This window comes from Balaenoptera ricei, chromosome 21, assembly GCF_028023285.1.
Source record: "Balaenoptera ricei isolate mBalRic1 chromosome 21, mBalRic1.hap2, whole genome shotgun sequence".
In the NCBI taxonomy this organism is placed as follows: domain Eukaryota; kingdom Metazoa; phylum Chordata; class Mammalia; order Artiodactyla; family Balaenopteridae; genus Balaenoptera; species Balaenoptera ricei.
Genome location: NC_082659.1, coordinates 38273631 through 38294753, shown reverse-complemented (window position 1 = coordinate 38294753; position 21123 = coordinate 38273631). Strand labels below are relative to the sequence as shown.

The following is a 21123-nucleotide window of genomic DNA, read 5'->3' as shown; positions in this document are numbered from 1 at the left end:
TTAAATGGTTTATTTAGATCACGTGAATTTCACATCAATTTTTAAAAATCTGTTCAGTCATGACAGATATGCTGGCAGTAGGTACAGAAGGTTCCACCTCTGTCTAAACGTGTGTTTATGCTTCTTGTAGCCCTGAGTGTGACATCAGCATTTCACTCCCTTCCCCTGGGCCCTCATTTTAGTTCCTGAAGCATAAAACAGAGGACTCCATTCCTTCCCTCAAAAGGAGGTTTTTTGTTTTTTTTTTTACTATCAACTCCCTAGTACTTCTGTCCCAGAAACTTATTTTGTTTGGCTTTTCTATCTTCAGCTGAGCAGCTGTGTTCCTTTAGATTGTCTCTCTGGGCCTGCTCGGTAGTCCTCACAACACCTGCCTGACTCTGCAAGCTTTAGCTCAGAGCCCTGGCTGAGCTGCAGGCCTTCAGTACATAAAGCCCTGTTGTCCAGTGGCCTCTGAGCAGGGCTAGCGTAACAGCTCCCTTTCCATCCAGAAATCAAGCAGATGCCCACCTGCCCTGGTGTCAGGGTGGGTTGTAGTGTCAATCCAGTGTGATGCCATGTCCTTCACTGAGATAGAGAAAAGGAAAAAGAAGGAAAAGGATAGGAAATAAAACACAAACACAACACACACACACACACACACACACACACACACAAAGAAAAGCCACTCACTAGCACTCCTTAAGCCTCTTTTATTCAGTCATGCCAGAAGTGCAGGAAGTAGGTATAGAAGATTTCGTCTCAGTCCATAACTGTACTTGTGGTGGCAGCATCTCAGGGGTGAACTACCTCTGGATCAACCTGTTTTTAATTCTTCTATTTTAGGCTTTTGCTTACAACTTTATTTGGGGAACGAATAAGGGTTTCTTTAGTTGAAAAATAAAAAATAAAATAAAATAAGATAAAATAAAATAAAATAGAAAAACACTGCTGTATATGAAAGAGGTAGATACCCTAGACTGGGAACTGGACAATGAGTTCTTCATATTGACCTGCTCTCCAGGGCTACATCAAAAGGTAATTTGTAACTGAAGTACCATGTTACTTAGTGGTAAATCACAGCAGCCAGTTGACTATTGAACATTGACCATTCAACAAAATAACAAGCATTCATTTGGTGACAGAAGAAGTCTCTTTTGCCTGACTTTCAAGGCCCTCTGGAAGTTGCCTCATCTTGTACATCTTACCTTTCTTTCACACAGCTCTCCAAAATGACCACTGATACGACTTGTCAGGTTCCCCAGATTTAGAAGCTGAGGCCAGGACCATGTGCAAGTGGCTTATGATGTGCTCCTGGGAGAACTCCAGTGTCAGCCTGAATGTGAATTATAACTCAAAGTCTTTCAAGACTCAAGGCAAGGCAGCTGGGTTTTCAGAACATCTCACCAGTAAGTCACTGATACAGGGCTGCCCTGGCAGGACATGAAGTCCCTGGCACTTCCAATTTTCACATAGGAAGGCAAAGCAGCTCCAGGAACCCCCAAGAAGTCTTCCAAAGAGTCCGCAATGCAGCTCCTTAAGCACAAGGACACAGAAGCCATGCTAGTCAGAGGCACAGAAAAAGCGGTCAAAGACATCTAAAGGCTTCTGGGTGGCTTACAGACAGCATTCTCCCCACATTAGCCTCAGTCCTGAATCCTCACCAATGTCATGTGCCCTCTCAAGGTACCCTGAGCATGCTCTGTTCTTTACCCTCTGTACCTGAGGCAGAAGTCTATAGGTCTGATGGCTTCCATTACATCACATTTTTAAAATGTTTTTAAACTACTTTAGCCAAATTCTCATAACATTTCTACTCTTTGTTCTATATTAAAAGGAAACTATTCCTTATATATAGTTCTGTCTCCACCTTTGATTTCTTTCTTGAATATAGTTTAGGTGAGATGTCTGGCTGGAGTGGAGCTTGGACTCCTCAATCTTTCCAGTGAATATGAGGGAAGATGACTGATGACAGGAGATACTTTAATGGCTGATCTTCTGTATATCGGTGGTTCTTCTTCCTTTCCAGTGACACCATACATTAAGAACACTGCCTTATTTTTCTACCCCAATATCCCCAATTATACTTTACACATAAAGGAAGACCGTGTGCTACCATTACATATTGGTCTTTGCTATGTTTGGTAATTCTTGTAGTAGCAATCAGGGACATAGAACATGATTCACCCCTCCTAACTGATCCTATGGCAGCTAATCATCTGATTGGTTCCTTCTGAGCCCCCTTGTGCTGGCTTCCACAATCTCTAGGCTCAGAACCCATCAGTGTTGCTGTCATTTCCTGTGGTTGCACTTGCTACACCCTCCCCTATGCAACTCAGATGCCCCCTTTACTCTTCAGTCCTTTCCCTTCTCTTTTGTGATTTTTAGGTACTTTTCACAACTCATGTAACACTAAACTATCTTTCTGTTTTCAAAGGAAGTCACAATATACATTTTACTACCTCTTCTATTATTTCTAGAGTTCGGTCCAGGAGAAAGGAATTTCTGAGACTTCTGAATTAAAACTGAACATCAACTTGCTTCCATTTGCTTAGAAATGTTTTAAGTGCCTTTCTGGGAGTTCTCAGTAGATGCTCTAAGTGTGTTCTTTATATATCCCTTGAGTCTTCTCTAATATTAATCATGAAGCTGAAAGGAAAGGACATATCTGCACAGAAATGCTATATATCAAGAAATAAGGCTAGTTGTGTTTTCAGTTAGCGATTTTCCTGGCAACTGTTTTCTAAGTTTTGCCAGTATTTCACTGTGAATCACAACTTTAGTCATAGCAATTTCTTCTGTTTAATCACAGAATACTCAGGTAATATTTGGTTACTCTTTCTGATTTACTTCACTCTGTATGACAGACTCTAGGTCCATCCACATCTCTACAAATGACCCAATTTTGTTCCTTTCTATGGCTGAGTAATACTCCATTGTATATATGTACCACATCTTTATCCCTTCATCTGTCGATGAACATTTAGGTTAATTCCATCTCCTGGTTATGGTAAATAGCGCTGCAATGAACATTGGGGTGCCTGTGTCTTTTGAAGTATGGTTTTCTCAGGGCATATGCCCAGTAGTGGGACTGCGGGGTCATATGGTAGTTACATTTTTAGTTTTTTAAGGAACCTCAATACTGTTCTCCATAGTGGCTGTATCAATTTACATTCACACCAACAGTGCAAGAGTGTTCCTTTTCTCCACACCCTCTCCAGCATTTATTGTTTATAGATTCTTTTGATGATGGCCATTCTGACCACTGTGAGGTGATACCTCATTGTAGTTTTGATCTGCATTTCTCTAAAAATTAGTGATGTTGAGCATCTTTTCATGTGCCTCTTGGCCATCTGTATGTCTTATTTGGAGAAATGTCTACTTAGGTCTTCTGCCCATTTTTTGACTGGGTTGTTTCTTTTTTGGATATTGAGGTACATGAGCTCTTTGTATATTTTGGAGATTAATCCCATGTCAGTTGCTTCATTTGTAAATATTTTCTCCCATTCTGAGGGTTGTCTTTTTATCTCATTTATGGTTTTCTTTGCTGTGCAAAAGCTTTTAAGTTTAATTAGGTCCCATTTGTTTATTTTTTATTTTATTTCCATTACTCTAGGAGGTGAGTCAAAAAGGATCTTGCTGTGATTTATGTCATGGATTGTTCTGCCTATGTTTTCCTCTAAGAGTTTTATACTTTCTGACCTTATATGTAGGTCTTTAATCCATTTTGAGTTTATTTCAGTGTATGATGTTAAGGAGTGTTCTAATTTCATTCTTCTACATGTAGCTGTCCAGTTTTCCCAGTACCACTTATTGAAGAGGGTGTCTTTTCTCCATTGTATACTCTTGCCTCCTTTGTCATAGATTAGGTGACCATAGGTGCATGAGTTTATCTCTGGGCTTGCTATCCTGTTCCATTGATCTATATTTCTGTTTGTGTGTCAGTACCATACTGTATTGATTACTGTAGCTTTGTAGTATAGTCTGAAGTCCAGGAGCCTGATTCCTCTAGCTCCGTTTTTCTCTCTCAAGATTGCTTTGACTATTCAGAGTCCTTTTTGTTTCCATACAAATTGTAAAATAGTTTGTTCTAATTCTGTGAAAAATGCCATTGGTAATTTGATAGGGATTGCATTGAATCTGTAGATTGCTATGGGTAGTATAGTCATTTTCACAATATTGATTCCTTCCATCCAAGAACATGGTATATCTCTCCATCCGTTTGTGTCATCTTTAATTTCTTTCATCAGTATCTTATAGTTTTCTGAGTACAGATTTTTGCCTCCTTAGGTAGGTTTATTCCTAGGTATTTTATCCTTTTGGTTGCAATAGTAAATGGGATTGTTTCCTTAATTTCTCTTTCTGATCTTTCATTGTTAGTGTATAGGTATGCAAGATAGTTCTGTGTGTTAATTTTGTATCCTGCAACTTTACTAAATTCATTGATTAGCTCTAGAAGCTTTCTGGTGGCATCTTTAGGATTTTCTATGTATAGTAGAATGTCATCTGCAAACAGTAAGCATTTTACTTCTTTTGCAATTTGTATTCCTTTTATTTCTTTTTCTTCTCTGATTGTCATGGCTAGGACTTCCAAAACTATGTTGAATAATAGTGGCGAGAGTGGACACCCTTGTCTTGTCCCTGATCTTAGAGGAAATGCTTTCAGTTTTTCACCATTGAGAATAATGTTTGCTGTGGGTTTGTCATATATGACCTTTATTATGTTGAGGTAGTTTCCCTGTATGCTCACTTTCTGGAGAGCTTTTATCATAAATGAGTGCTGAATTTTGTCAAAACCTTTTTCAGCATCTATTGAAATGATCATATGTTTTTTATTCCTCAAGTTGTTAATATGGTGTGATTTGTGTATATTGAAGAATCCTTGCATCCCTCGGATAAATCCCACTTGATCATGGTGTATGATGCTTTTAATGTGTTGTTGGATTTGTTTTGCTAATATTGAGTATTTTTGTGTCTATATTCATCAGTGATATTGGTCTGTAGTTTTTTTGTGATATCTTTGTCTGGTATTGGTGTCAGGGTGATGGTGGCCTCGTAGAATGAGTCTGGAATTGTTCCACCCTCTGCAATTTTTTTGGAAGAGTTTGAGAAGGATGGGTGTTAGCTCTTCTCTAAATGTTTGATAGAATTCTCCTGTGAAGCCTTCTGGTTCTGGACCTTTGTTTGTTGGAAGATTTTTAGTCACAGTTTCAATTTTTTTACTTGTGATTGGTCTGTTCATATTTTCTATTTCTTCTGGTTCAGTCTTGGAAGGTTGTACTTTTCTAAGAATTTGTCCACTTCTTCCAGGTTGTCCATTTTATTGGCATATAATTGCTTGTAGTAGTCTCTTCCAATCCTTTGTATTTCTGTGGTGTCAGTTGTAACTTCTCGTTTTTCATTCCTAATTTTGTTGATTTGAGTCTTCTCCCTTTTTTTCTTGAGTCTGGCTAAAGGTTTATCAATTTTGTTTATCTTCTCAAAGAACCACATTTTAATTTTATTGACCGTTGCTATTGTTTTCTTCATGACATTAAGAAAGAATTAGGTTTTTAATTCCTACAAAACACCTTTCAGCATGCTTAACTTTCTGATAACACCCTCACCTGCACCAGTTTTGTTTTGGGGGTTTGTTGTTGTTGTTGTTTGTTTTTAGATCCACAGAACGTGAATATCCTTTTTTTGACAAGGCTTAGAAAGCTGACACTATCTCTTTTTCCCTCCCTCTATATGAAGAATATATTTAAATGAATGTTGGTCAGTAGGACATTTGTCAGCTATGGGTATTGGGTGCTCAACTGTCTAATATTACCATTTGAATGTTGTATATGATTGTAAGGCTTATGTCACTAAAAATTTTTATTCTGATTTTTCATGATCAAAATTCATGTGATATTGCATAGACATGCTTTGTAGTGAACTATAGTAGCAATAATTTCTGTACATGATCTAGGGTTTATTCCAGCATTTCTTTTCCTATTTTTTTAAACAAAATATTTTTTTAAAAAATTAACAAATGATGGAAATAGAAAAGTCTACATAAAGATTTTAGAAGGAGAACTTACAGGACACTAATTTGTGATTCATTAGATGAGACACTTGGATGTGATTCCAAAAGCTTTTATTGAGCATTGTCAAATTTGCAAGCTTCATAGGGATGGACATCATACTTATAAATGCCCTTCTATAAGGGCTACCGTAGATGTGAAATTCTTGACCTTAATATCATCTTTGAAAATATTAAATTGAAAATTCTGTTAACTTATATTTTAAGAATCGGCATATTGTATTACTGCAAGAGATTTGATTTTCAGCAGAGTGCAAAGTTCTTTCAAATGCACATGTCTTTTTTTCTAATTTCATTTTGTTTTAAAGCACTTTTTAAGTGTAGTTTTCTCATTTAGTAAATGTTGTCTAATTGAACAAAAAAGAAAGACAATAGAGATACATAGCTTATCACCATTAACCTATGGGTGGGATTCTTTGTACCATGTCACCTCAGGCCATGTCATCTTACCAATAGTAATGCACCACTGTTACAATTAGTGTCCATACTAGATTAGAACTCTGGTAATAGGGGACAGAAAATTTTTTCTACATGGGATTTTACAAAATACAGACTTTTGGGGGAGGGGGTGCTCACCTTACCAGAAAGTCAAGAGATAGCCTAATCCTCACCAGTGTCATGTGCCCTCTCAAGGTACACTGAACATGCTCTGTTCTTTACCCTCTGTACCTGAGACAGAGGTCAATAGGTCTAATGGCTTTCACTTAAGTCACACTTTTTAAATGTTTTAAAATTACTTCAACCATAATTCTCATAACTTTTCTACTCTATCCTATAATAAAAGGAGTCAATTCTGCCTTTCTCTTCCTTAGTTTTTCATTTTGATTTACATCTTCACGGCTGATGGAGAGGTAACACTATTAGAATATATACATATATATTTTTTTCTATTATCCTTTTTGAGTTTTATTTTTTCCTTCAGAAATACCAATTATCTTTATATTGGATTATCTGGTTTTATGTCTATTAGCTTCTCTCTACCTCTTTAATGGCTTTATCTCTTCATTAAAGCCATTGAGTATTAAGTTTTTCTTCTACATAAGTCATTTGATATTATGCTATATATATATTCCCCTTTTGTTCATAATTACTTATATATTATCTTTGTTGTTATTCTTTTTTTTAAAATTTTATTTATTTATTATTTATTTTTGACTGTGTTGGGTCTTCGTTTCTGTGCAAGGGCTTTCTCTAGTTGCGGCAAGTGGGGGCCACTCTTCATCGTGGTGAGTGAGCCTCTCACTATCGTGGCCTCTTTTGTTGCAGAGCACAGGCTCCAGACATGCAGGCTCAGTAGTTGTGGCACACGGGCTTAGTTGCTCCGCGGCATGTGGGAATCTTCCCAGACCAGGGCTCGAACCCATGTCCCCTGCATTGGCAGGCAGATTCTCAACCACTGAGCCACCAGGGAAGCCCCTGTTGTTATTCTTAATTAGTTTCCTAAGTTATAAATAGTTCTTTTGATAACACTGTGTTATTTTATCACCTCAGTTTTTGGCTTTTTGGTATGAGTCCATTTTAAATGTTCTATCTCTTCAAGTACCTGTGAAGAATATCTTTCCGTTGTTCGGTTTATGTTTCTTCTTGAGCTGGTTGTCTTTTTCCCCTATCTTTTGTGTATTATGTCCTTTTCTTCTGATCCCAGTCTCATAGTATATTTGCATTCTGTTTTTTCATCATATTCATGCATGTATAGTTCTGTCTCCATCTCTTATTTGTTTTTTGAATGAAATGTGACTGGTGAGATGTCTGGCTGGAGTGGACCTTGGACTCTGCAATCTTTCCAGTGGAGATGAGGGAACATGACTGAAGACAAGAGATATTTTGGCTGGTCTTCTGCATACGAATGGTTCTTCCTCCTTTCTGGTGACACCATACATTAAGAACATTGCCTTATTTTTCTGCCCCAATATCCCCAATTATACTTTACACCTAAAGGAAGACAGGTGCTACCATTACATACTTGTCTTTTCTGTGTTTGGTAAATCTTGTAGTAGCAATCAGGGACCTGAGACAGGGTTCACCCATCCTTGCTGATTGTATGACAAATATTCATCTGGTCTGTTGTGTCTGAGCCCCCTGCTGGTGACTTCCACAGTCTCCAGGCTTAGAACCCACCAGTTTTGCTCCCATGTCCCATCATTGTACATTCAGCTCTCTTCTCTATGCAACCCAAAAGGCCATTTTACTCCTTCTGTTTTGTGATTTTAAAATATTCTTCATATTCATGTCCCAATGAGAACTACTGTCCTTGTTTTCAAGGAAGAATATGATATATTTTAAACTATTTTTTCTTTTATTTCTACAGTGTGAACTAGGAAGAACTATCCTAAGTCTTCTGAATTAAAACTGAGACTCAATCTACATTGAACTTCCTCAGAAAGGTATGCTTTTCTGAGACATCTCAGCTGGCTCCCTAAGTGTGTTCACGCTCCCTCCTTTTATTCTTTTCTTATATTTATGATCAAGCAAAATGAAATGGTATATCAGTGCACATCTAAATTACAAGTCAATATATAAACTTTGCAGTGTTTTCACCCAGTTTTATCCTGACAACTACTTTCTAGTGCCTCCATATTTCACCTTCTATCATAACTTCAGTAGTACAAAATCTCTTATATTTAGTAATGGAATATGCAGGTATAATTTGGTTATAACATGTTGCTTGCATCCAGACCCCTATACTGTCTTCTTCTCAATGAACTTGAAGTTACTAAATTCTAAATTAACATAATATCTATTTTTTTAACATCTTTATTGGAGTATAATTGCTTTACATTGTTGTGTTGGTTTCTGCTGTATAACAAAGTGAATCAACTATATGTACACATATATCCCCATATCCCCTCCAGAAGGAACAAAGAAAAATCTTTAAAATCAAAAGATAGCTTTAAAAAAATACATTAATGTCCAAATAAAAAGATGTTGGTTAACCCAGAAATGAATTGGCCAGGCAGGTCCAAATCATATTTCTTTTGTTCCACATCATCTGCCCTCCTTACTTACCTAGCACTGATTCTGGATACAGAAGCAGAAAAGGGTCTGTGGTGGTCTGGCTAAGTTGTTCTCTCAGTGTCTGAGTGGTAGAGTTTTTGGCTTGTGCAGATGTTGAAAAAGGATACTGATGCATGTAAAGATGAGAAGAAATGAAATAAGCTTAAGAGATTTGGAGGAGATCAGATTGCAGACATCAAGAATAGAAAAAGTTGAAACACTAGCAAAATGGGAAGAATAACTGATCAAAAAAGAGAATTAGGTGAATCTGAAAGAAATGACATTAAGAAGGACAACAGGAATACATAACTTATCACCATTAACCTAGGGGCAGGGCCTTTTGTAGCGTCTCACCTCAGGCCATGTCATCTTACCAGTGGTAATGCACCACTGTTACAATCAGTGTCCACACTGGATTATGACTCTGGTATCAGGGGACAGAAACATTTCCTACATGAGATTTTACAAAATAAGGGCTTCTTTTTTTTTTTTTCTGGTTTACCTTACCAGAAAGTCTAGATATAGCTTAAGACTTGATTTTTGTCTTTTCTCATCTTTCCTTTTCCTGCTTTTCATCCCTCAACTCAATACATTCTTTGTTGATATTATTCTTCAGCAAGTTCTCCTAGTAGATTTGAGCAAATATCGTACCAGGTTCTGGCCCTGCAGTAGAAGCATCTGCTTAGGTTTCAGCAAAAGTTCCTCAACAGAATCTTATTGAACTGACTTGGACCACATGCCATCCACGAGCAAAACACTGGTCCTAGAGCAAATGTGCTTTGAATTACGCCTACCTGGGTCACGTGTCTATTCATTCAGCTCAGTATGTACAGCTCACTCTCCATACAAGCCAGACATAACAATTTGATGATGGTGCATTTTGTCCAAACTGCAGCCTTCCCCTACTGCCCTTCTCACAGTGATTTCTCATCTCAGAGTAAAAGACAAAAGGTCAGATCTCATCTCAATCCATGCTTCCACTTATTCCCTCTGCTCCCTTCATCCTGTTTTCCTTGAATGTTCTTTGGAGACTCTAGGCAGGTTCTAGTTTAGGGTTTTGTTTTTTTTTTAACTCTCTGGTCCTTCTTCCTAAATCATCCTCCCACACTTGTGGACATGGCTCATTCTCTCATATCCTTAAAGTCATAGTGAAGCTTCCTCTGCCCACCTTATTGGAAACTGAAGCTCTCTCTGTGCACATCTTATCTACCTTCTTTGCTTTATTTTCCCCAGAACACTTATCACTATCTAAGAAATTGCATGTTTTTTAAATTCATTTAATTCACTATCTGTGTCATACCAGACCCCACTAAAATGTAAGATTCTTTAAGATAAGCAACCATTAGGTCAGTAACATATACATAATAGATTTTCAGTAAACTATTTATTGAATAAATCAATAAATCAGTTTGTGAATGAATATGAATCTTTGAGTGGGGAAATTTGTGTAAGGTTCAGCTGAAGAGGATATTGAGTTGGTCAACTACCATGAATGAAAGTACTATATTATATAATTCTCCTGTTTGTATTAGAAACTATTTGTAAACTCTATTTTAATTGATAGCAACTTGCACCTCTCCTTATTCATCACCAAGAAAACCACATGTAAGCTGTTTATCATTTTACTCATCACTTCATCTGGATTCCCAACTTCTCATGCTCAAAACATGGAAGAAGTGATAATATTTTTCTTTCAGCGTTACTCGCACCATTAAGTGAACTTATACATGTGAAAGCCATTAATACACCAAAAGCACACCCAAAAAAGACTTATAATTACAGATATTTATAACCATTGTTTGTGTTTACATGTTTAAAATACATTTGTTATCATTAGGCTAATCAAAGAAATCCAAGTACAAAAGTAATATATTTGTTTTTGTTTTGTTTTCCTTGCCTTAAGGAATCATGAACATTGAAGCATATTTTGAAAGAATTGGTTATAAGCACTGTAGGAACAAATTGGACTTGGAAACATTAACTGACATTCTTCAGCACCAGATCCGAGCCATTCCCTTTGAGAACCTTAACATCCATTGTGGGGAAGCCATGGAGTTGGGCTTAGAGGCCACTTTTGATCAAATTGTGAGGAGGAACCGAGGTGGGTGGTGTCTCCAAGTCAATCATCTTCTGTACTGGGCTCTGACCACAATTGGCTTTGAGACCACGATATTGGGAGAGTATGTATACAACACTTCAGCAAACAAATATAGCAATGCCATGATTCACCTCCTGCTGAAGGTGACCATTGACGGCAGGAACTACATAGCTGATGCTGGATTTGGATGCTCTTACCAGATGTGGCAGCCTCTAGAGTTAATTTCTGGGAAGGATCAGCCCCAAGTGCCTTGCATCTTCTGCTTGACAGAAGAGAGAGGAATCTGGTACCTGGACCAAATCAGAAGAGAGCAGTATATCCCAAACCAAGAATTTCTTAATTCTGAGCTCTTGGAAAAGAATAAATATCGGAAAATCTACTCTTTTACTCTTGAACCTCGAACAATTGAAGACTTTGAGTCTGTGAATATATACCTTCAGGAATCTCCAGCATCTGTCTTTACAAGCAAGTCATTTTGTTCCTTGCAGACTCCAGAAGGTGTTCACTGTTTAGTGGGCTTCACCCTCACCTACAGGAGATTCAATTATAAGGACAATACAGATTTGGTAGAGTTTAACACACTGAATGAAGAAGAAGTAAAAGAAAATCTAAAAACTATATTTAATATTTCCTTGGAGAAAAAGTTTGTCCCCAAACATGGTGATAAACTTTTTACCATATAGAGTAAGCAGTAAAAATGGTCTCAGTATTACTTCTGGTGCTGTAACTTTTTATTATAAAAAAATTTTTAACATCTATAAAAGTAGAGAGAATGAAATAATAAACCTCCATTTGTTTATCACTCAGTTTATCAGCTACAAACTAGAGGTCTATCTATCAATTTTCTCAATGCTCCCACATTATATTGAAGAAAATGCTAGACATCAAATCATTTCACCTTTAAAAGTGTCAGCATATATAATTAGATAACATTTAAAAAAACATAACCATATACCTTTTCAAAAATAAGAATAGCAAAGATGCTTTAATGATGGCCTATGGTTTTCTTGAGGAAAAAGTGATTTATACTAGAAAACTTTCCACATTGGTTGAATGTTGAATTCATAGAACATGTTTACCTATCATTCAGTAACTAGAACCTTGAGGAAAACTTTTTTATTAAATTCTACCAGTGTATATCCAATGTCATATTTGTGCAGAAATACCACATGTATAATGGGATTATAATTCAACCAAAAAGAAAGAAACATGACATTGCTTCCAAATAAACTAAAATTTCTCAAAACAAGGTGTAAACCAATACTTGTTAGCATGTGATCAAGTACCAAGAGAGGGACACAACTAATAATTTCTTACATGGCTCCTTTTGCAACCACAGTTCTTCAAGTACCATTTTTCTTAATATGGGAACACTACTATTTATAACTTTCAAATTTTGGAGCTCAGCATTTTTGCTTAAAAGTAATAAGTACTGCAAATTTAAAAATACTTATTATCTAAAAACTTGATGTTGGAGAAGTATGTTAAAACATTGTTGGCCAAAAAAAAAAAAAAATTATAAAAAAAAAAAAACATTGTTGGCCAATACAATATGAGTCATAAAATTTTTGTTTGGCAGAGTTAGGTTATTATGGGGTTTCTTTTTTTTTTTTCCTGCAGTAGAGTCTTCCTTGAATCCTCTTTCTTGTCTCCCAGTTCTATTCTTTTACTTCCTTTTACACTTTGTTGTAAGAGAAAGAGTATGTGCTTCACAGTATACAGTTCTGAGTTCAAATCCTGTGGAAACCAGGTGAATTAATTGATGAATCTGTGGCTCCCATTCCTCAGGGATAAAATGGGGACAATACCTATATGAATAAGTGCCAAACCTAGAGTGCCATCTTCCTTCCCTCACGTTGGCCTTGTTCAGCTCTGCTGTTATCTTGCAGCACAGTCAAGTCTTGTATGGTACTGTTGGACAGAAAAGATTTTCTCACATTCTGAAAAGACAATGCCAAGGGAGGAGATGTCAGCAAGAGATACATTCCAGGTCAAAATGTGGCTCAAGAGAGGACCTTTAAGAGGGCGGAGGACTCAAATATGGAGGTCACCTCCCCACAAATACATCAAAAATATATCTATATGTGGAACAACTCCTACAGAACACTTACTGAACACTGGCAGAAGACCTCAGACTTCCCAAAAGGCAAGGAAATCCCCACGTACCTGGCCGTGTGGCTGACAGGGACTTGGTGCTCCGGCAGGATGTCAGGCTTGAGCCTCTGAGGTGGGAGAGCTGAGTTCAGGACATTGGACCAGCAGAGACATCCCGGCCATATGTAATATCAATCACCAAGAGTTCCCCAAAGATCTCTGTCTCAACACTAAGAAACAGCTCCACTCAATGACCAGCAAGCTCCAGTGCTGGACACCCCATGTCAAACAACCAGCAAGGAACACCAACACACCCATTAGGAGAGAGACTGGCTAAAATCATAATAAGTTAACACACACCCCAAAACACACCACCAGACATAGTCCTCCCACCAGAAAGACAAGATCCAGCCTCATCCACCAGAACACAGGCACCAGTCCCCTCCAATAGGAAGCCTACACAACCCACTGAACCAACCTTACCTACTGGGGGCAGACAAAAAAAAAACAACAGGAACTACAAACCTGCAGTCTGTGCAAAGGAATACACAATAAATTAAGCAAAATGAGAAGACAGAGAAATACGCAGCAGACGAAAGAGCAAGGTAAAAACCCACCAAACTAAACAAATGGAGAGGAAATAGGAAGTCTACCTGAAAAAGAATTCAAAGTAATGATAGTAAAGATGATCCAAAATCTTGGAAATAGAATACAGAAAACACAAGAAACATTTAACAAGGATTTAGAAGAACTAAAGAGCAAACAAACAATGATGAACAACACAATAAATGAAATTTAAAATACTCTAGAAGGAATCAATAGCAGGATAAATGAGGCAGAAGAACGGATAAGTGACTTGCAAGATAAAATAGTGGAAATAACTAACACAGAGCAGAATAAAGAAAAACGAATGAAAAGAATTAAGGACAGTCTCAGAGACCTCTGGGACAACATTAAATGCCCCAACATTCGAATTATAGGGGTCTAAGAAGAAGAAGAGTAAAAGAAAGGGACTGAGAAAATATTTGAAGAGATTATAGTTGAAAACTTCCCTAATGTGGGAAAGGAAATAGTTAATCAAGTCCAGGAAGCACAGAGAGTCCCATACAGGAAATATCCAAGGAGAAACATGCCAAGACACATACTAATCAAAGAATCAAAATTAAATACAAAGAAAAAATATTAAAAGCAGCAAGGGAAAAGCAACAAATAACATACAAGGGAATCCCCATAAAGTTAACAGCTGATCTTTCAGCAGAAACTCTGCAAGCCAGAAGGGAGTGGCAGAACATATTTAAAATGATGAAAGGGGAAAACCTACAACCTAGATTACTCTACCCAGCAAGGATCTCATTCAGATTTGATGGAGAAATTAAAACCTTTACAGACAAGCAAAAGCTAACAGAATTCAGCACCACAAAACCAGTTTTACAACAAATGCTAAAGGAAATTCTCTAGGCAGGAAACAGAAAAGAAGGAAAAGACCTACAATAACAAACTGAAAACAATTAAGAAAATGTAATGGGAACATACATATTAATAATACCTTAAATGTAAATGGATTAAATGCTCCCACCAAAAGACACGGACTGGCTGAAAGGATACAAAAACAAGACCCGTATACATGCTTTCTACAAGAGACCCACTTCAGACCTAGGGACACATACAGACTGAAAGTGAGGGGATGGAAAAAAGATATTCCATGCAAATGGAGATCAAAGGAAAGCTGGAGTAGCAATTCTCATATCAGACAAAATAGACTTTAAAACAAAGACTATTACAAGAGACAAAGAAGGACACTACATAATGATCAAGAGATCAATCCAAGAAGATATAACAATTGTAAATATTTATGCACCCAACATAGGAGTACACCAATACATAAGGCAAATACTAACAGCCATAAAAGGGGAAATCGACAGTAACACAATCATAGTAAGGGACTTTAACACCCCACTTTCACCAATGGACAGATCATCCAAAATGAAAATAAATAAGGAAACACAAGCTTTAAATGATACATTAAACAAGATGGACTTAATTGATATTTATAGGACATTCCATCTGAAAACAACAGAATACACATTCTTCTCAAGTGCTCATAGTACATTCTCCAGGATAGATCATACTTTGGGTCACAAATCAATACTTGGTAAATTTAAGAAATTTGAAATTGTATCAAGTATTTTTTCCGACCACAATGCTATGAGACTAGATATCAATTACAGGAAAAAAATCTGTAAAAAAAAAACCAAACAAAAAAAACATGGAGACTAAACAATACACTACTAAACAACCAAGAGATCACTGAAGAAATCAAAGAGGAAACCAAAAATTACCTAGAAACAAATGACAATGAAAACATGATGACCCAAAACCTATGGGATGCAGCAAAAGCAGTTGCAAGAGTGAAGTTTATAGCAATACAATACTAACTTAAGAAACAAGAAACATCTCAAATAAACAACCTAACCTTACACCTAAAGCAATTAGAGGAAGAAGAACAAAAAAACCCCAAAGTTAGCAGGAGGAAAGAAATCATAAAGATCAGATCAGAAATAAATGAAAAAGAAATGAAGGAAACGATAGCAAAGATCAATAAAACTAAAAGCTGGTTCTTTGAGAAGATAAACAAAATTGAAAAACCATTAGCCATCCGCATCAAGAAAAAAGAGAGAAGACTCAAATTAATAAAAATAGAAATGAAAAAGGAGAAGTAACAACTGACACTGCAGAAATACAAAGGATCATGAGAGATTACTACAAGCAACAATATGCCAATAAAATGGCCAACCGGGAAGAAATGGACAAATTCTTAGAAAAGCACAACCTTCTGAGACTGAACCAGGAAGAAAAAGAAAATATGAATAGACCAATAACAAGCACTGAAATTGAAACTGTGATAAAAAATCTTCCAACAAACAAAAGCCCAGGACCAGATGGCTTCACAGGCGAATTCTATCAAACATTTAGAGAAAAGCTAACAACTATCCTTCTCAAACTCTTCCTAAATATAGCAGAGGGAGGAACACTCCCCAACTCATTCTACGAGGAAACCATCACCCTGATACCAAAACCAGACAAAGATGTCACAAAGAAAGAAAACTACAGGCCAATATCACTGATGAACATAGATGCAAAAATCCTCAACAAAATACTAGCAAACAGAATCCAACAGCACATTAAAAGGATCATACACCTTGATCAAGTGGGGTTTATCCCAGGAATGCAAGGATTCTTCAATATATGCAAATCAATCAATGTGAAACACCACATTAACAAATTGAAGGAGAAAAACCATATGATCATCTCAATAGATGCAGGGAAAGCTTTCAACAAAATTCAACACCCATTTGTGATAAAAACCCTCCAGAAAGTAGGCATAGAGGGAACTTTCCTCAACATAATAAAGGCCATATATGACAAACCCACAGCCAACATTGTCCTCAATGGTGAAAAACTGAAACCATTTCCACTAAGATCAGGAACAAGACAAAGTTGCCCACTCTCACCACTATTATTCAACATACTTTTGGAAGTTTTAGCCACAGCAATCAGAGAAGAAAAAGAAATAAAAGGAATCCAAATCGGAAAAGAATAAGTAAAGCTGTCACTGTTTGCAGATGACATGATACTATACATAGAGAATCCTAAAGATGCCTCCAGAAATCTACTAGAGCTAATCAATGAATTTGGTAAAGTAGCAGGATACAAAATTAATGCACAGAAATCTTTGGCATTCCTATACACTAATGATGAAAAATCTGATAGTGAAATTAAGAAAAAACTCCCATTTACCATTGCAACAAAAAGAATAAAATACCTAGGATTAAACCTACCTAAGGAGACAAAAGACCTGTATGCAGAAAACTATAAGACACTGATGAAAGATATTAAAGATGATACAAATAGATGGAGAGATATACCATGTTCTTAGATTGGAAGAATCAACATTGTGAAAATGACTCTACTACCCAAAGCAATCTACAGATTCAATGCAATCCCTATCAAACTACCACTGGCATTTTTCACAGAACTAGAACAAAATATTTCACAATTTGTAAGGAAACAGAAAAGACCCTGAATAGCGAAAGCAATCTTGAGAGAGAAAAACGGAGCTGGAGGAATCAGGCTCCCTAACTTCAGACTATACTACAAAGCTACAGTAATCAAGACAGTATGGTACTGGCACAGAAACAGAAATATGGATCAATGGAACAGGATAGAAAGCCCAGAGCTAAACTCACGCACATATGGTCACCTTATCTTTGATAAAGGAGGCAAGAATATACAGTGGAGAATAGACAGCTTCTTCAGTAAGTGGTGATGGGAAAACTGGGCAGCTACATGTAAAAGAATGAAATTAGACCACTCCCTAACACCCTACACAGAAATAAACTCAAAATGGATTAAAGACCTAAATGTAAGGCCAAACACTATCAAACTCTTACAGGAAAACATGGGCAGATCACCCTATGACATAAATCACAGCAAGATCCTTTTTGACCCAGCTCCTAGAGAAATGGAAATAAAAACACAAATAAACAAATGGGACTTAATGAAACTTAAAAGCTTTTGCACAGCAAAGGAAACCATAAACAAGATGAAAAGACAACCCTCAGAATGGGAGAAAATATTTGCAAATGAAGAAACAGACAAAGGATTAATCTCCAAAATTTACAAGCAGCTCATGCAGCTCAATATCAAAAAAACAAACAACCCAATCCAAAAATGGGGAGAAGATCTAAATAGACATTTCTCCAAAGAAGATATACAGATTGCCAACAGACACATGAAAGAACGCTCAACATCATTAATCATTAGAGAAATGCAAATCAAAACTACAATGAGATATAACCTCACACCTGTCAGAATGGCCATCATCAAAAAATTTACAAAGAATAAATGCTGGAGAGGGTGTGAAGCAAAGGGAACCCTCCTGCACTGTTGGTGGGAATGTAAATTGATACAGCCACTATGGAGAACAGTATGGAGGTTCCTTAGAAAACTAAAAATTGAACTACCATATGACCCAGCAATCCCACTACTGGGCATATACCCTGAGAAAACCATAGTTCAAAAAGAGTCATGTACCAAAATGTTCATTGCAACTCTATTTACAATAACCTGGACATGGAAGCAACCTAACTGTCCATCAACACATGAATGGATAAAGAAGATGTGGCACATATATACAATGGAATATTACTTAGCCATAAAAAGAAATGAAATTGAGTTATTTGTAGTGAGGTGGATGGACCTAGAGTCTGTCATACAGAGTGAAGTAAGTCAGAAAGAGAAAAACTAATACCATATCCTAACACATATGTATGGCTAACACATATACATGGAATCTAAAAAAAAAGAAAAGTAAAAAATGGTCATGAGGAACCTAGGGGCAAGACGGGAATAAAGACACAGACCTACTAGAGAATGGACTTGAGGACACGGGGAGGGGGAAGTGTAAGCTGGGACAAAGTGAGAGAGTGACATGGACATATATACACTACCAAACATAAAATAGATAGCTAGTGGGAAGCAGCCACATAGCACAGGGAGATCAGCTCTGTGCTTTGTGACCACCTAGAGGGGTGGGATAGGGAGGGTGGGAGGGAGGGAGACTCAAGAGGGAAGAGATATGGGGATATATGTATATGTATAACAGATTCACTTTGTTATAAAGCAGAAACTAACACACCATTGTAAAGCAATTATACTCCAATAAAGGTGTTAAAAATAAATAAAATAAAATAAAATTTTAAAAAAGGAAGTAATCAACCAAAGAAATAAACCAACCCAAAAATTAAAATAAACATGATAAAAACAGAAGAAAGAAGAAAACAAAAGGAAAAGACACAAAACAATAAAAAAATAAAGTAAAAAAATAGACAATATAGTTTAAAATAATAAAAGCAAAGGAAAAAACAGAAACAAGGAAAAAGCACAATATATTAAAAAATAAAGTAGAAATGGAAAAAATATATATTAAAAATAAAAGCATCAAAAGAGAAGAAAAGAAAAAATAAATAAAAAAATAAAAGAATAATTTATTAAAAGAACAACAGCAGACCAAAATGAAACAAAAAAATAATAGCAATAATAATAATAGTTTCCTGGGCCCTCAGCTGTCAGTGTCCTTGCCCCCACGGTGAGCCACCCCCAGTCCCTGCCTACCCAGGAAGTCCTCCCATACCTCTAGGTAGGTCTCTAGACCTGCTCTGGGCACTGTGGGACAGCTCAGACTCTGACCTGGCCTTACTTCCACGTGTACTTGCTCCCAGAGTCCACAGTTGCCCCCCAAATCCACAGCCTCAATTGTAGGAACACTCATTCTCTACTCAGATACTCCACAGATGCAGAGTTTACTAAGCCAATTGCGGGGAATTAATCCGCTGCCCCAGCAGCTGCATAGAGAGATTTCCCTTCCTCTTCTTTGGTTGCACCTCCCCTGGAGTCCAGCTTTGGCTTTGGCCCCGCCTCTGCGTGTGAGCCACCCTCAGGCATCTCGTCCCCACTCAGGCAAGAGTGGCTGAAAGCAGCGGCTGTTTAGGGTTCACTTGCTCCCTCAGGCCAGGGAGAGGGAGGGAAAAGGCAGTCACAATTGGGATGTGCGGGGAGTGCCTGTGGCGGCAGAGGCCAGCTGGAAGTTGCAACAGCCTGGGGTGTGCCGTGCACGCTGCTGGGGAAGTTGGCCCCAGATCGCGGGACCCTTGGGAGTGGCTGGCTGCACAGGCTCCTGGGAAGGTGTGGGCAGTGACCTGCACTTGCTCACAAGACCCTTGGTGGCAGCGGCAGGAGTGGTAAAGGAGCCACCTCTGGGGTCCGAGATAGCAGCCGTGGCTCATGCTCACCCCTGGAGCTCATGAAGTTTGTACTCTGCTGTCTGTGAGCACATGGAGAAAGAAGCTCCTATGTGGGCCTGCCCCTCTCCTGCCACACCCCCCAACAATGGTCCCTTGCCTCTCTGACAGGCCAAGGCTTCTTCCCGGACTCCCTCAGCTGTGACACACTAGCCCCCTCAGGCTGTCTTCACCCAGTCAAACCCAGTCCTCTACCTGGGGTCTGACCTCCAAAGCCTGAGCCTCAGCACCCAGCCCCCATCCAACCCAGTGCGCAGACTAGCGTCTCAGGCTGGGGAGTGCTGGTTGGCACCAATCCTCTTTGCAGGATTCTCTCTGTTTTGCCTTCCACATCCCTGTTGCTGCACTCTCCTCTGAGGTTCTGAAGCTCCCCCCACCCTTCTCCGCCAGTGAGGGGGCTTCCTAGTGTGCAGAAACTTTTCCTCCTTCACAGCTCCCTCTCAGCGGTGCAGGTTCCCCCCCAATTCCTTTGTCTTTTTTTTTCCGTTTTCTTTTGTCCTACCCAGTTACATGGAGATTTTCTTGCGTTTTTGGAAGTCTGAGGTCTTCTGCCAGCGTTCAGTAGGTGTTCTGTAGGAGTTGTTCCACATGTAGGTGTATTTTTGATGTATCTGTGGGGAGAAGGTGATGTCCACATCTTACTCCTCTGCCATCTTGAAGGTTCCCCCCCTTTGTGTTCTGATTATAACTAGTATGCATGGCTGTTTTGAGATCTATCATGATGAATTATTTATTTTCTTGCTTCAGTTAATCTCTGACTAGTTTGTGAATGCTTTTAGTTGATCCACACTTGTGTTTAGCCTTTGCTTGATAAAAAGATATAGAGATGAATACATTTTTGTAAAATTAGTGCACAATTGGATGTGCTTAAGCTATAAAAACAACACTGTACTCAGACATGCAGATAATAAGGAAGATGGGGTGCTTCAGAAAATGGTCACTTTAGTGTGGCTAGTGCATAGCATCATGATGGGAGATGGAGCTGGAAAGAATATCTGGAAAAGGACTGTATATTATGTTGAATTCCTGAG

At 37.9% G+C, this 21123-nt stretch overlaps 1 protein-coding gene across 1 annotated transcript; it reads left to right on the top strand.

The window, feature by feature from the left end:
- The first annotated feature begins 1334 nt into the window (after window positions 1–1334).
- LOC132356496 (arylamine N-acetyltransferase 1-like) lies at window positions 1335–11821 on the top strand. Its single transcript, XM_059909344.1, has 3 exons — window positions 1335–1388; window positions 8355–8430; window positions 10944–11821. Exon 3 carries the CDS (start codon window positions 10949–10951, stop codon window positions 11819–11821), a length of 873 nt encoding a protein of 290 aa, XP_059765327.1. The 5' UTR covers window positions 1335–1388; window positions 8355–8430; window positions 10944–10948.
- Window positions 11822–21123: the final 9302 nt, after the last annotated feature.

Excerpts from the sequence above, each read along its gene's own strand:
- LOC132356496 (XM_059909344.1), top strand. The coding sequence starts at position 10,949 with ATGAACATTGAAGCATATTTTGAAAGAATTGGTTATAAGCACTGTAGG.